This window comes from Falco cherrug, chromosome 2 (genome assembly GCF_023634085.1).
Source record: "Falco cherrug isolate bFalChe1 chromosome 2, bFalChe1.pri, whole genome shotgun sequence".
NCBI classification, from domain to species: Eukaryota; Metazoa; Chordata; class Aves; order Falconiformes; family Falconidae; genus Falco; species Falco cherrug.
This window is the reverse complement of record NC_073698.1, coordinates 55,897,555-55,913,212: the sequence shown is the minus strand read 5'-3', so window position 1 is coordinate 55,913,212 and position 15,658 is coordinate 55,897,555. Positions and strand designations below refer to the sequence as shown.

At 37.1% G+C, this 15,658-nt stretch overlaps 1 protein-coding gene across 2 annotated transcripts in view; it reads left to right on the top strand.

Moving 5' to 3' along the window:
- ABCC4 (ATP binding cassette subfamily C member 4) overlaps positions 1-15,658 on the top strand; it is a 159,795-nt gene that overhangs the window by 60,150 nt on the left and 83,987 nt on the right. For both annotated transcript variants that reach the window (XR_008730876.1, XM_055701915.1), the window contains exons 17-19: positions 254-291; positions 653-753; positions 3,747-3,893. Coding sequence is in view for 1 of the 2 variants with exons in the window: in XM_055701915.1 (XP_055557890.1) it covers positions 254-291; positions 653-753; positions 3,747-3,893 (286 nt within the window). In the remaining variant the exon portion in view is untranslated. The remainder of the gene's footprint in view (positions 1-253; positions 292-652; positions 754-3,746; positions 3,894-15,658) is intronic.

Below are 15,658 nucleotides of genomic sequence, written 5' to 3'. Positions count from 1 at the left end.
GCTTAAGTGTATTGCTTTCCTTTAGTTTGCTATCATGTAAGGTAATTTAAGGTAACTTCTTTCTTTGTAGAGGATTCTAATGCACCTTCTAATGTGCTTTGCAAATTACTGCTGGTCTTGAAAGACTGGATAGCATACTTTCCTGAGTATGTGATGTTTTCCCAGAGAACTTGAAAGAATAGCAAGGAAATTTAATTTTCTAATGTTTTTTTCATTTTGTAAGATGATTCTGTATTTGCCTCTTTTACTCAAGGTGGCATATGTGCTCCAGGACTGGTGGCTTTCTTACTGGTAAGTTGATGATAGTAACTGGTTGGTCATTTCTGCCTTTTCAGTCAGGTGCTGTTTATCTAACAGAAACCAGTGTTGCACAGATATTAGGGGCGGGTGAAACCTGTTCTAGGAAACTTCAAAATAAGCTTGATTTTTTTATGATCTCCACGTGTTTTGTGTCTGGGGAAAAATTTAAACTTTATGCTGAAGTGTAGCCTGTGATTGCTACTCCTCATGGTGTGATGCATGACAACATCAGTATGTGGGATCTTGTGAACTAAAGGTTTCAACAGAGCTGAATCTAGAAATAGTTAAACATGCTCATGAATATTTGCAAAATGTGATTGTTGATTATTATCTTTTGTATGCATTTCCACAGGGCAAATAATCAAGAAAAGCTGAATGTCACAACAAATGGAAATAGTGGGGCAAATAAGACTGAACATCTAGACCTTAACTTTTACTTGGGAATTTACGCAGGTAATCACATATGTATGTGTGTGTGTCTGAAGAACTATTTATTATATGATCTGTCATAATAAAGAGTCTTGAGATGTACAAAGGAACAGCAATGCAGGGAAATGTGATTTCTAGCAGTAACTGAGTAATGTCTTACCAGATTAGGAGCCTCAGTCTTGCTTCCTGACTAAATTAATTGGAATAAATGAAATTAAAAAATCTAACAGAAGAAACAGGTTGAATGCTGACTCTTAATTTGCTTTGCCTGGATTTTGGAAAGTAAACTAGGAATTGAGTATTCAAAAAGTCAGTCACCGTAAGGTTGTGGTTATTGTCTATACTAATAGGTCATTGAGCTAAATCTTGTCATTATATGGATGGGCAAGAGGGATTAAAAATGGATATTCATTCTGCGCTGTTCTAAAACTTGGCATGGCTACATTCCTTTTGAAGTGCCATAGCAAAAGAACTGGTGTTTAAAAAGCATCCTAGATGGGTATGCAAAGCAGGATGTTAAAGAACATTTTAGTATATTTCAATAGGTAGCCATATGCTTCTGAATATCTAGTGAAGGGCATCGATCCTTGTATTCAGACAACCAAATATCTTTAAATAGTGCTTTGAAATGTAGTAAAAATTGGCATAGTACAATTGTGTAGAAATACGCTCTCACACTCAGCTATTTAGCACTTATAGTGATGTACAGTTTTGTATGCTATGGTAATTTCTTGATGGAGATGTAAATAATAGGTCTGAAAAAACAGGTGGATTACCAGAAGAATATGCATTGAATGTATTCAGAAACGTCTCTCATGGGTGAGAGGATAGGCAGAGGATTTTTTGTTTGGGGTAGTTTTTCAGGAATTCAGCTGATGTAAGTGCTTGACAGAAAACATTGTGCTTGGCCTGGGAAGCAACGGTTTAGGAGCCAGATAAATTTGGCTCTTATTTTCTCTGTGTAATGTTTTATTTTGTGAGCTGTTCCAGTGGACTGCACAGTATGATTAAGTATGGAAAACTTGGCTTTCTCTGACCATATAACCTAAACCATGTGATGGAAAATTTTATCCGTTAAGGCAAATTTTGTTCTAGATGACAGAACAGCATGGGTTACCTTTATATTGAAATGTTCAGATGGGTTAGCGAGATATTTGGAATAGTTGAACAGACAGCAGTGACTTAGCTACACAAGATTTTAAATAAAGTTGAAAAAGTTATAAAAAGATAGTACGTTTCATATGAAGTATGTAATAATCTAACTTACCTTTTCCTATAGCTCTGAAATTCTATAAAATAATTTAACATTTTTATTTCTGAGTCTCAGTGTTTGGAAGAAGAAAAAAATGACCAAGGTAGCTCCTTCCTAGTCCTTGTTGTTTCCATGAGACAAAGATTTAGAAGAGTAAAATTACTGTTAGTGGGAAACCCTGCTGGCCAGAACTGAGGTACCATTTCCACACCTTTTCGGTAAAGTGAGTGCAAAGAGTCCTTGCCTCTCATATACTGAGGTGGTGAGCTTGTAAACGGGGAAAGCAAAAACCTTTGGCATGAGACAGACCAAAAGAAGGACTTGAAAAGTAAGTCTTGGTCCTCCCTCTTCTCGCCAGCCATTAGGTCTTTTCAGATGATTCATTTGGCGAGGGTCACGCCAACAGCTTCCAGTGGCTTCCAAGGCTGAGTGAAGTTGTACAGAAGTGTGGGGTTCCTGGGATATGCTCCCTCTCCTCCCATTGCTCCGTGCAGACTGCTGTTAGGCATGGGCTCTGCCACAGACTTCTGCTTGGTATCTCTTCTGCTCCCTTTTTGTGTGACACAGCTTTCCTGGTTGGTTATGTGCAGTTACTCTTGGAAAAGTTGTTTTCTTTCACCTGGCCTGGAATACAGTAGTCAGGACAAGGTAAACAAGCTGTCACCCCAGCCACGTGCTTTTTTCTGAAAAACAGCACTGCACAGAACATGGGCAATAAACTGCAAGCAGGCAAATGAGATAGTGACACCTTTTCTTGCATCCTGGGAGGGCACAGCAGTAAGCAGGATGGAATAACTGATTGACTTAGCCACATCATGTAATTTAAAACCTCACTCTTTCCCAGCTGTACCTGAATTGCATCCAGTTTTAACCTGTGCTTAGAATAGGCAATGCTTTATGTTGATAGTTAGGGTCTAACTTCAGGATGTCCTCAAGGCCTGAGCATCTGGGCTTGTGGTGGCTATGCTTAGTTTCTGGAGCAGATCACCTGGAGCCTGGAAGCACTGCCAAATGTAAGGTTGACACCTTCATTGCCTGGGAAACGGGGCAGCCACATTGGAGATTATACATGGCAAACAGAGCAGCAGCAATCTCATCATTCCTTTTTTCCACCTTTTGCCCTGTAGCACCCCTGTCTTGTAAGTGAGGAGATGTACCCTGAAGAAAGACAAACAGTCTGCAGACCAATTCCCCAGAAGGGCTCTATTTCACATGACATAAAGGATGCATCTTATACTGTGTTGGAGAAATACACATAATTTAAATGATGTGATGTGGTTTACAAGGGGAAGAATGGCATGAGTGGTTTGGGCTGATTGAGAATAACTCAAGGTTGTCTCTAAATAGCCATGTATATATTACTTGGTTAATACCTGCTGGCAAATGTTGACTCTTCACAGTGACCTCTGTAAGCCACAATTATACACACCACTGTGAAATGAATTTCTTAGCGGAGCTCTTAAGCATAAGTTTTTAATAGAGACTAACACACATTTCCTACATTTCTATAAAGTAGCAATTCTTTCAAACAAAAAAAAAAAGAAATTGTTTAAATCAGAGCTATGATAGTAACTGAAGCTAGTGACATAAATATATCTATGTTCTGTGCTCAGCCTGAGTCCCTAGGCTTAGGTTTGCATTCTTGCTATATATAGAAATCAATAAAAATTGGGTTTAGTTCAGTTTTGTTGTTAAATTCTTTTTCTTTCTTTACTGAAAGATTGCTGTCTGTATGCATGCTCTGTCCACGTTTTTTTAATTTCAGGTTTAACAGTGGCTACAATACTGTTTGGCATAATAAGAAGTCTTCTGGTTTTTCAAGTTCTTGTGAATTCTGGTCAAACTTTGCACAACAAAATGTTTCAGTCAATTTTGAAAGCTCCCGTCTTGTTTTTTGACAGAAATCCTATAGGTAAGTTTAATTGAAAAAAAAACCTTTAACTTTTAATGCACTTCACTGATTATGTTAACTGTACTGTTTCTGGGCAATGATGGTTTTGAGTATTTTTGCACATTTGTTGGGTTTTTTGCTGCTTTTACTAAAAATCTTTAACAGTGTGGTCTTTTTAAATTTAAAAGTCAGAATGTTGACTCCTTAGTGATGGTTGGTCTTATGCTCTTCAAATGCATTCTACAGAAAAACGAATTACCTGTGTCTTTGGTGTTGTACATTGACCTGCTAGTTGCATTGCTGTTCTGATTCAGTTACACAGGGGCGTCTTTCATACGCTGAATGAATATGCATGTATTTTGTGGGGATGCCTTTCTTGTCCTTTTCTTTGAAGGCTTAACCCCAACAGTTATTTGCCTTTTTAAAAAAAATAATTTTAAGCGTGTGTGGTAATTCACAGTTTTGACACACTGTGTAGCTTACTGTCCTTCCAGAATTCCAAAACTGTAAAGCTTCCATTTTAAAACTGTAATCGAGATACTTACGTTCCTCAAAAGAAATGAGAGAGAAGCTGCAGCAGAGTGAAGAGAGTGGGGAAGTGGGGTGGTACTGATTTACTAGCCAGTTTTACATGCGAAACAGAAACCTGAGTATTCAGTCCCCTGAAGAAAAGGAACATAGGCTTGTTCTCATAGTTCCAGAAGCCATTTAATGATTGTAAAGGTATATAGGGTTGGTCTTATTGTTTCAGAGAAATGTATTTTCAGGCAAAATATATTCATGTGGAAAAAAGGTTCATGTCCGCAGTATGACGAATGAAACATGTACAGTTTCCCCTTAGTAAATCTACATCCACAGAAGTTTAAGGCTGTGTTACATGGTCTACTTGTACTGTGGATCTGTGGTAACGTAAATTCAAGGCCACTGTAAAGGATGAGAAGTGAAGCCATAAGCTTAGTGGAGAGCCAGTGAGAGCACATAACGTCAGAAGAAATTGTAGTACTGATGGTGTTTGTTGTCAGATAGGCAGAGATTTTCCTTCTGTGTGTCTCTCTTTTGTCTGTGTGTGCGCACAGATGAGCTCACAGCATACGCAATAACTGTATTTTTGAGGGAATACATAAACATCATGTAAGAACGCCCATAAACCTGGCTCATCATAACAAACCAAGAACTACAGACTAAGCATCGGGGACAAAGTAGAGTAATAACAGTTTGCTTTGTAACATACTGTGAAGCTCAAATTAGTAGTGCTTTCTAAAAGTAACATTCATAAAACCTGCCTCTCACTGGTATTCACACAGTCGTGACTTACAGAAGTGTGTTTCTATTTATCAGCAGATATAATAGAAGTTTAACTTCAGTGTGCATGTATTTCTTTCCCTACATCTTTCTTTTGGTCATGGTAGCATGCAAAGGTACTGCTGTTCTAATCTATAGATCTTTTGAAAAAGGAAAAAAGAAAAGGGAAAATATGGCATGTGAGACGATGCTCTTGTTCAAAACTGCAGCATCTAGCAGTTCTGAAATTCTCTTTTTAAATCTGTGTTTCGTTGTCTGATTTACATGGGGTTTATGCTGTGTGTATTTGAAGGTGCTATTTTTTGCATTGGGATGAGATTTGTTTTAATACGCCTTACTATGAAAGATGTACTCAAAAGGAAATTTAATTATTAAAGGCTCCTTTTTCTGGGCTTGTGATTTTAACAGCCGAGTCAAATTATTAGTTATCATATACCATATTAGCAAAACTGATACTGCAGTGTCAGAGCTGTCATTTAAATTTCCAGTGTGTTCTCAGGATTTGTGTGAGGTCTCTAAGATCATAGCAGAGCCTGTTGCTGGACTGATGTTTGCAGTTTTATTTATCCAAAAGTAATCAGCAAAGCTACTACTTTGCTGCTAGAGCCAGTATTTTGAACATATGGTGAACCACGTTCCAAAGTCAAGGAAGGAAACTTAAATAATATCCCAAGCTCTTGATAGTTCTTTTTGGGGAAACAGACTAATGAGCAGCATCAGGGAGTTGACATTAGGAAATGGAAATACGTGGTGAATCATGACATGTCTGTCAGCTCCCAACAGTGTAGCTCAAATCAATCATGGTGAATAAATGAGATTACTTATTTCTAAAAAAAAAAGTATGCTTTGTGAATCAGTTTAGGTTTGAGCCCAAGACCTCTCTTTACAGATTGCATTAGCAATATATAGTGTGGGGAGCCTTGTAGAGGGAATAGTAATGAACATCTTACCCAGATGATTTAAGAATTTGTAATTTTGGAGCCTGGGTTACATATCAGATACAGAAGAGGAATATGAGGAGCCCTCTCCTTTCTCCCTTGCCACCCAAAAATATTTGTGTGTACACAGATTTCACCTTTCTGTAATTTGGCATAGATCTAAAAATAGTTAAAACACTGCTGCTTTAAGTGTGTTTTGCATTGGAAGAATCTTATTAATAAATGACTGTCTCTTTTCTTTCTTAAGCACTTAATCTAACCCTATTGAGCTGATAATCCTAATTGACTAAAGCTTATTGTGTCATCCAGCATTCAGAAAGAAGGATCAGATATTTATGACTGTAATTCAAATTTATCAGCAGGTATCTATACAGCATCACTTAAACAGCTATAGTGGAACTTTGATGGGAAGTTGGAGATTAAGTGGTTGTATTTTAGGCTGACTTGCCTGCGTTTCTGGACAGAACTTGTTTATATTTTGGACTGTAGAATTTGACTCTCTTGAAATTTCCTTTACTTTTCTATCCATGTCCCAGTAAGGGAATTGCATATATGTCAAGGTATCTGTAAGGAGGAAAATGTGGATGTTTTGTACTTCATAGTGAATGTTATGTATTTCTCTTCGTGTGTCACTTGCAGGAATAAAGGGGCTGATTTCTGTGCACGTCTAGCACAAGAGGGCAGCATGATCTGTTTTATCTCAGTCTAGCATTACAACAGCTTGTTAGAAGGATAACAAAATTTATCTATTATGTTTTTAGAGATGATATTTGAGGATTGAATTTTCAGCCTCTCCACTGAGCAATAGTAATGTGGTTCTGTTCAGTTGTCCTGATTATCTGCAAGTATAATATTTTCTCTTAATCTTTTACCCATTGAGCTTTTCAGCTTCGTGTAATGCTGAGTTCAGGGACTTTGTGGGCTTTGTAATTAGTGGTATAAATTCTGATAACCCTACAGAGTCTGATGCTTTGGTCCTGTCAAAGAGACCTTCTTGAGCCATTATTTATTTTAATTTCTTTTTCAAGATGTTTGTAACATTTCAAAACAGATTTGATAGAAAGCTAGGTAAAAGGGACCAGGACTTTAGCAGCAATGACTTGAATTGGGAGTTCCCTCTTTTGAAATTAGTTTCTTATTGATAGTTTAGGAAATGCTAGTTTTGACAAGCTTCAGGATTTGATTCAAGATTACCTGCCTACCTTGTAAATGAATTGTTCTTTTCTGGGATTTGGGGACAGAGATTTCTTTAGAGAAGGGATGCTAATGTGTAACTGCATCACTTTCAGTAATGGTAGTTTTAGTGGAGATCATGTGTAATTTTGAATTGCATTGAGTTTAGGAAACTGAAACCTGCTGCTGCTGTGCTGATGGATGCTGTAAGAATGAATAAATGAATGATATGCATTAATTTGTTCAGATAAAATAGGAATCACTTCCCCCTCAATTGGTCTAAAATTCAAATTGAACCAGAACCTCTACAGAAATGCGTATGAAAATCTAGCTCTTTTTATTTTATTTTATTTTATTTTATTTTATAGTTTTATTTTTATATTTATTTTTTTAAAATTGTATCTCTCCAAACTCTTGGTTCTGACAGTCTGTAGAAGGAGGAGAAATCTTTTGACAGACATGACAGCATTTGGGGCCTTCCTAGAAACAGAAAGCACTGAATTGTGTGATGGTTGTCGTCTACCGGTTAAATTAGCAGATTTTTTTTCCCCACAAATGTTTTGTGGAAGCATTAAATGAACATTGATCCCTTTGGGTTCTTAACTGGACTTTGAGATTTGACCAGGTTATAAAGAGAAATATTTTCCTGTTCTGGCAACCAGAAATGACACGCTGAACTGATACCTAAAAGCACCACATAAAAGCAAACTCCAAATATTAAAAGATAAAAATGTGAAAGAAAGCTGTTGTTATAATGAAGAGTTTGTTTTTCTTTAAGGCATGAGGATTTTAATTATGGTGTTCATAAATCAAGTGTTGAAACGCCTAGAATTTGACAGAGAAAGTTTCTTTATAGGATTAAAAGCATGTTCATCAATGCACAAGTGCCTGTCTGCATTTTATCTGACAGAAGCGTCAAATGGGCAATGTTGTTAAAGTGTTTAAACTGTATAATATTTGCAACAAATACGATATTTCAGCAGTCTGAAAATTACAGTGCTGATGACGTTGTTAAATTATCAGTTGAATAGTGAAACTGCTCTAGTTAGTGTACATTAATGTGTGCTTGTTCACACAAGTGATTCTGCTGAACAAGTAGCATGTTTAAACAAGAAATACTGGTCTTAAACCCTGCGATTTACAGTAGGTGGTGTTTTGGCATATCATGCAGTTAACAAGGCAGAGCTTCATGTTAAAATATTTTGTTTGTAGTTTCATTCAGCACTGATATAAATATTCAGTAGCAATGCCAGAAAATGTTTTGTGTTCCTATTTGACTCAATGACTCAATTGCTTTCTTTTTTTCGGGAACAAGATCTGTGCTATCTTGCTGATGCAGTTTTCAGATATTTCCTTGTGGTCAAGATGAATTCTGTAGGATTGTGAAAAACTATACCAGCTCTTTTGACAGCTTTCATGTTCTCCCAAGCTAATAAAAAAACCACCTTGTCCTTAAAGCAGCAGAGGCTTTGTTTTTGACTCGGTGTGCCAAGCTCTAAAGCATGTTCACGTGTGTGCAGGTTTGTTAGTTTATGTTGAAAAGAAGTCCCTATAGGACAGGCTTTTGTTGTAAAATAAAAACACAGGTTCTCTCTTCCGTGTTGGTAATCACTTGCATTTATTGTTATTAAGATGGCAACACAATAGGTTCCATCAATCATCAAGATCCTTAACAACCGCACAACATTGTAAATATTATGTTTGGGTGTTTGAGTGGAACAGCTTGTCACTGAAGTAGGTGTGGTAATTAAAACCTGTTAGGTTGCTTGCTACATGTGTTAAAAAAAAAAAAAACAAACTACAACCAAAACACTTTAATGTTTTTTTTTTCCTATAACAATGGTGATATGTACTTTAAACCTTATCAGGGTGTGATTATTAAATGATATTTTGTGGGAGTTGCTCATTTACTGTTAGTATTATCATGGCTTTTGTTAAGAGTTTAAGTAGTCTTACGCTTCCATGTGTTTTATCATCACGATGATTATGTCAGGAACCTTATAAAGTTGATTGCTATAGGAGTAGTCTTTAAAGTTAGTAAATAGTACTCTGGAGTTATGTTTACATTTATTATCTATTAGCATAGCTCAATTCAACTCTATCCTATTTTTCTCTGCAATAACAATTGAATGAAACTTGGCCGTAAACTGATGAGAAAGCCCATTACATTTTCAGTTCACTGAGTCAGTGCTCACCCTGTTTATGCTTTATATGGGAGATAAAATTAAAAGGTTTACGGAAAAGCTGTTTGTAGGAGGGGACAGGACATTATTTCATAGGGAAATAGCATGCAGCTTGTACCGACAACCACTTCCAAGCGCAGTCTCCTGCTTTCCTGGCACAAGATTTCATGTCCCTTCACAGAGATTTTCTATCTTCTTCACATTAAGATCCCCTGGTGGGGAAAACGGCCTGCTGCGAAACTCATTTCTGACCGTATGCTGACCTGCCCAGATACTGCAAAGTCTAGGTTTTTCATTTGCTAAAGCAACTACAGAGAGGGCTGCTCTCGCCCCACCTCAGCCGAGCAAAAAGGAGGCATGGAGGGAGTCGACCAAGACAGAGAAACCTAATTAAAAGTGTTGGCTTTAGAAGACCACGCAGAAGCTGTTCTGAGACATATCTTTCCCGCAAGTGTAGTGGGGAAGTAAAAATGGAGTTATGTTTTAGTCTTGCATAGATAACAGACTATTTTGATGAGATTTGTGGCAAAGAGGAAGGAAATGTTGGTTGGAGACACTTGAAAACAGAGGGAAAGACTGCAGTAATACTGATGGAAAAACTGCAAGGGGCTTAAAAAGAGGGCCTAGCTGAGGTGATGCAGCTGCAAATAAGCTTTTGGAGATTATCTGAAGGATGGAGGCGCTTTTTTGGTTTTGATAATGACTGTTTTAAATATATACTTTTTTGCTATTTTTAATCTGCTTAAAAATTGTTGGATGCTGCTGTAGCTGCTATGGATAGCGGGGATTGGAGGTGCCACATGGATAGGACCTCTTCTCTTGCTGTTCATGGATGCCTATTCTGGATGAGAAATGAGCATTTTTGAGAAATGAAGAAAAACTTACAATAAAAAACACTTTCATTCCACCTTGGCACAAGCTAGAAGCATTTAATAAAAAATATTTTAAGGAAGAGCAAGGCAAGGATAATGAATAGCCAGGTGGTGGGAGCACATATGTGGAACATGAGGAAGGCAGCCTTGGTCTTCTCCCTCTGCGATTTAATGTGGGCCTTGAACCATGTGGGTCCCCCATGCCAGGTGAAAGTCCTGTACATCAGGCTCTTGGCTCTTCTGGGCTCTTTTCCTATGCCATAATCTTTTATTGTTGTTCCTTACGGACACACAGACATAGTTAGACCACTGTGGTGTTTGCGGAAAACCAGAAAAAACAGCCTGTTATGGTGGGGTTTGGGGTTTTTGTTGGTTTTTGTTGTTATTATTGTTTTGGGTTTTATCCTGAATGGCTGTAAATTAAAATAAAACAAATATTATCACAGTGCAAATTCATTCCATTAGCACTGTTCTGCTTTAAACTGCACAGGAATCTTTCTCCCAGGTGATGCTAGGTAATTGCACTGCAGCATCTTGTGAATTAATTAGTCTTTTTGGGGGGTTTCTTTTTTTTTTTTCTCATCCGCCCCCGACCAGATTGCCAGCATCTTGCAAATTATGCAACAAGTGAAGATTAGTTTGTGCCTGTGGTGATCTTGGAGAGTGTTTGGAAACAAAAGGCAGTTCTTGATCCAAAATTAATTTTACTGTAGAAAAAAATGGAAGTTGTATGTGAATCTGCCTTTTCTGGCAATCCAGAATAAAAAAATAAAGGATAGAAATCAACAGTTAGAGAAGTGAAGGTATTGAATCAAGCTCGATTTTAGTGTGCTGTTCAGTTTAAAAATAAAAACAAACAAAACACAGACTTGATAGAGTTAATTACTAAGCTGTTTCTGAATGGTACAGGAGAACATTACTTGCTTGCTTCTACTCTATCTTCCCTGGGTATTCTTTTTTTTCCCTCAGAATCAGTAGGTACTTTGTCAGAGGCTTTTTGTTATGCATTCAGGTGAATACATGTGGGCGGACCTCCTTCAGGTTTTGATTTCTGATGTCATTTTTTGCAAGATAATGTTGTATTTTGGAGGAGACAACATTATGACAAGCTGTATATGTTAACAGCTACCAGTCTTAAGAGAGCTTTAGAAACTGTTTTAAAATAGCATCCAGCATATGAAGAACACTTTGTTGTTGTTGTTTTATTAGTTGCTGGACAATAGTTCTGTAATTAAAATAGTAGTATGTAGTGGACATTAATTACTACTTGTGGTAATACCAGCCTTGAGGTAGGTAGCTTGAAACTGGAAACTGCAGGTTCATGGAGGTTTGTTTTAATGTTCATTTAAATTTGGGCTCTTGTAGAATATTTTCCTAGGTGATTCTTATTTGCATATTTTATTGCCATAGCTTTTGATTTTGGCTTGAGCACAATATTTAGTTGTGGTGGTACCTAATGAGAGGCCGTAAAGTGAGGAGATTTCTGAAATGTCTGGAGAAGCTGAGGCTGCTTTAGGCTGTTACTTGCCTAATGTTGGGTAGGAAACTGTATTCACAGAGCCAGCATGTGAAGCAAGCTGACTGGTGTATGGGAGAAAGGTGTCAAAGTCTTTATTCTCAACTGTGGTTCAGGGTAGTAGTGTGTTGTATACTGACGAGAAGCTTTTGCTTTCATGTTGGACTTTTCACTGCTGTAGAAGACTCAGCAGTGACTACTGACCTGCTTGTCTTCTAGTTGTAGCATCCCCTCATCCTTTCTCATTTGCCAGTTAAAAAAAGAATATAGAGGTCACTAATACTCCTCAAACTTGAGCTGTTATCATGCACTACTTGTGCAATATTTATGACATTCGAAAGGAGGTTTAGAGTTAAACTCCTTGTAAGTTCATAGTTTTTCTGTCCACTGGTATGGTCCTTGTCAGTTCTCACCCACTGTGTACCTGAATTTATCCTCTTGTGTTCCATGTCTGGGAATGCTGCTCTTCCATCTCTGCCAACGCCTTTACGCTGTCTTCTGCATATATCCGGCCCTCTTTCAAGTGTAAATCTTCACTAGCCTGTGTCAATGTTGGGGCACAGAGTGCAGAATAATCTGAAGGTGTGTGGAAAACTGAAAAGGTAATCTGGAACATGGACATTATTGCTGGTAATTATAAAGTATAATGGTTGGAGGCTAGATGGCCTAAGTCTTCTCTTCCTCAGTTTTCTTTTTATCAGATGTGATGAGATTTTTCTCTGTGTGTGGCAAACCTGTGTTCTCAATGAAGTTATTGTCTGTTTAATATGCAAATGATGCAATGCAGAATATTGCTAATTCGTGTGTAGGCAAGAAAAAACCCTCTGCTTTGTGGTAAGCTTTCCTTTATCGGGAGTACATGTTCCTTTGTCCCTGCATGTATTCATTTCTAAGCATAATTTCATGTTCATCAGTTTGAATGTTCATAACCCAAAATGGATACAGTTCAGTCTAAATTTTGAGACAAAGTTCCCACATCTGTTTTTAAGATGTTATAAGTAATTTCTCATACAGGAATACTGATCCTGGCCCATGCTTTCTAGGACATGCCCAGAGGACAGCAGGTGATTAGATGCCAGGGGCATTTGCTCAGTGTTTGTTTTTTTTCCCCCCTCTCTCCTTTTTAATATGAACATTTAAAGCTGTAAATAAACTTTACACTATCTCATTGATCTCTTCCTCCAGTGCACTTATTTATTTTATGTTTATAATCTGTCAGGCTGGTCTTTAGAGAGAAGGTAGTATCTGTCTTCACTTACAAAGATTGGGTTTAGAATGTTCAATGTTTTATGTGAAGCTATTTTCTCATTACATGGAATAATGAACACTTTCAGAAGTACTGTTGCTGTCTGTCACTTTTGTTTGCTTTCTCTCCCCTCTCACTGAAATAAGGGAATATATCCTTAATGCTGGGCAACTTAATGAAGAACATTTTGGTTTTTTAGGACCTGTAAACATGAGTAAATCTGTGCATTGCCTAATGACATAGGAGCCTAACTTTCATTCAGTTTACAGGAGAAACTGAAAGCAAACTAAAGTGCTGGGGTTCCTATGCCTGTTCAGACCAGATTTGCTGTGTGGTGTTTACTTGGTTAAGTTATTGTTAAGTCTAAAGTACAAATGGCATCTTTGTTATTGTAAGATTATCCTTTCAGTAATAGACATTAAGAGTTCTGTGACTAAAATAGAAAATTTTCTCGTATAAAATATTCGAACTTCTTAAAATCCATGAGTATTTCTGTTTTCTAGTCGTTTTGGTTTCCAGTTTGAAGAATATGTATAATGATGAATGACCAGGCAAAGAAGAGTATTCACAAAGGTTAATATTAGTCTAGGTTTACCAGGTATGTGATAGAGAGGCAGGCTCTTTCAGGGCACCAATGTTAGGCTTTTGCTCTAAACCTCGCTGGAGAAGAGCTGTCTTTCCTACCTACTACAGTGTGAGGATTCAGGGTAGCTACCTGTCTTTGTGCTTAAGGATGGGTATCTTAAAATCTTTGGTGTTCTGAATTTACCACTGAATTTAAGAGAAAGGAATGAACCATAATTTTCATTTATATATATACACACATGCATATAAAAATCTATATTAAAAATACACATATATATGTATATATATGTAAATATATATAAACCCCATATTCTTTGCCTTATGTTAGCATAATGCTTCTTTCCATTCTCCCTTCTTTCATTGTCCAGTCTCCTATTAGAAGAATAATTCTCCCTCCCCTCAGTCTCAACAACCAGCCAAAAGTAAACAATTACTGTTAACTTTCCAGAATATTTCTGGTATTTCCTGACTAAAAAATGGTAAAATGGTTTAAGGAAGAGTTGGTGGTAGTTACCTGTAGTCAGCTAATGTTCCCTTAGTGTCAGAGAAAAAAAATTAATTTGATGCTCATTTAGGACAAAGGTAGTTGCAGAAATCTCTGCAAATCTGGAAGCACCAGAATTGTGAAATATAGATGGTTTTAGCTTTAGAAGTGTGATCTTTTTTTCTATTGAACTAACAATATAGAAGGAACATTTTCCCCCCAATATTTTCAACAGAAAACTAGTTCTGCTAGACTTGTTCTAATATTAAGAAATCTTATCTAAGCCGTGCTTTCAAAATAAAACCAAATTTGAGAGAAAAAAATGCCTTGAGGTTTCTCTAAAGCTGACAAGTTTTAATATTCCAAATATGTAGTGACAATGATCTTTTTTCATAATTAAGCTATGAGTATGGTTTAATATTGAATTCAAAGCCATTCACTAAATGCTGCTTAGATTTAAACCCCCAAAAATCCCCAAGAGAAAAAATGGGAAAAACAATCCCAAGATATTATTTTTTGAATTGAGATAAGAAAAAATAAACTGCTGCACCTCAATTTAATAACCAGTGTTGCTCAGCTACTACCAAAGGCTTAAGGAACAGTGTTTAGAAGTGCTTGTTTAGAAATAACTGTTTCTCAAAGATTATGAGGGCTTATATAGATGGTGTTGTTCACCTGCTGAGTGTTCAAGAGTAGAAATGTCCAATCTGACACTTTCCAGAACTGTGTTTGCTTAAAAGTTAGAAACATTCCTGTGGAAAAACAGGAATCCATTAATTGTTTTACCGTCTTAGCCATGCAATAAAGCAATATAATCATGTACTTTTAAGAGACATGAACATTTTGTAAAATGCGAATTTGCAAGTTTCTGAAATGATCTGAGATGTTTTCAGCTTAAAATGTAGTGCTGTGAGCAGCACTGTGTGCCTTCCTTCTGTCGTTTGTACTTCTTATCAGATGCAAGACATTCAAATGCTTATTGACTGCTTTTTATTAATTGTAAAGTAAGCATGGAGGTTGAATAGAAATTTTACATATTCTTCAATTAAACAGGCAAAAGGAGAACAAGTTAGTGTTACGGTTCTTGGAAAAACAGAAGAACTTACTCATTCTTTGAATCCATGAGGAGATGCAAGAATATTATTCTAGCTAGTGACCTCCAGCACTAGAATAGAATGGAATTTGTGAACTTCTTTGGGTTGTATCTGAATTACTACAAAGAAAATGTGACAGCTTTCAGCATGGAAGAAGGCGGCTTAAAAGGCCCTTCACACCCCTTAGGTTTGGTGTGCAGCAGTGATTTGTACTTGTCTTTAAAGGGATGGTGGTTCTTCATAATGGAGCTTGACCAGCAGGATAGGCAAAGTACGCTGTTGGTGTAAGAGCAAGTGTGATGGGTATAATGCTTGCTCCTTAGACAGATTTGCCTCTTGCTATATGCCTTTCTGCTGCAATACCACAGCAGTTCAGAGAGGAAACAGAGCAAG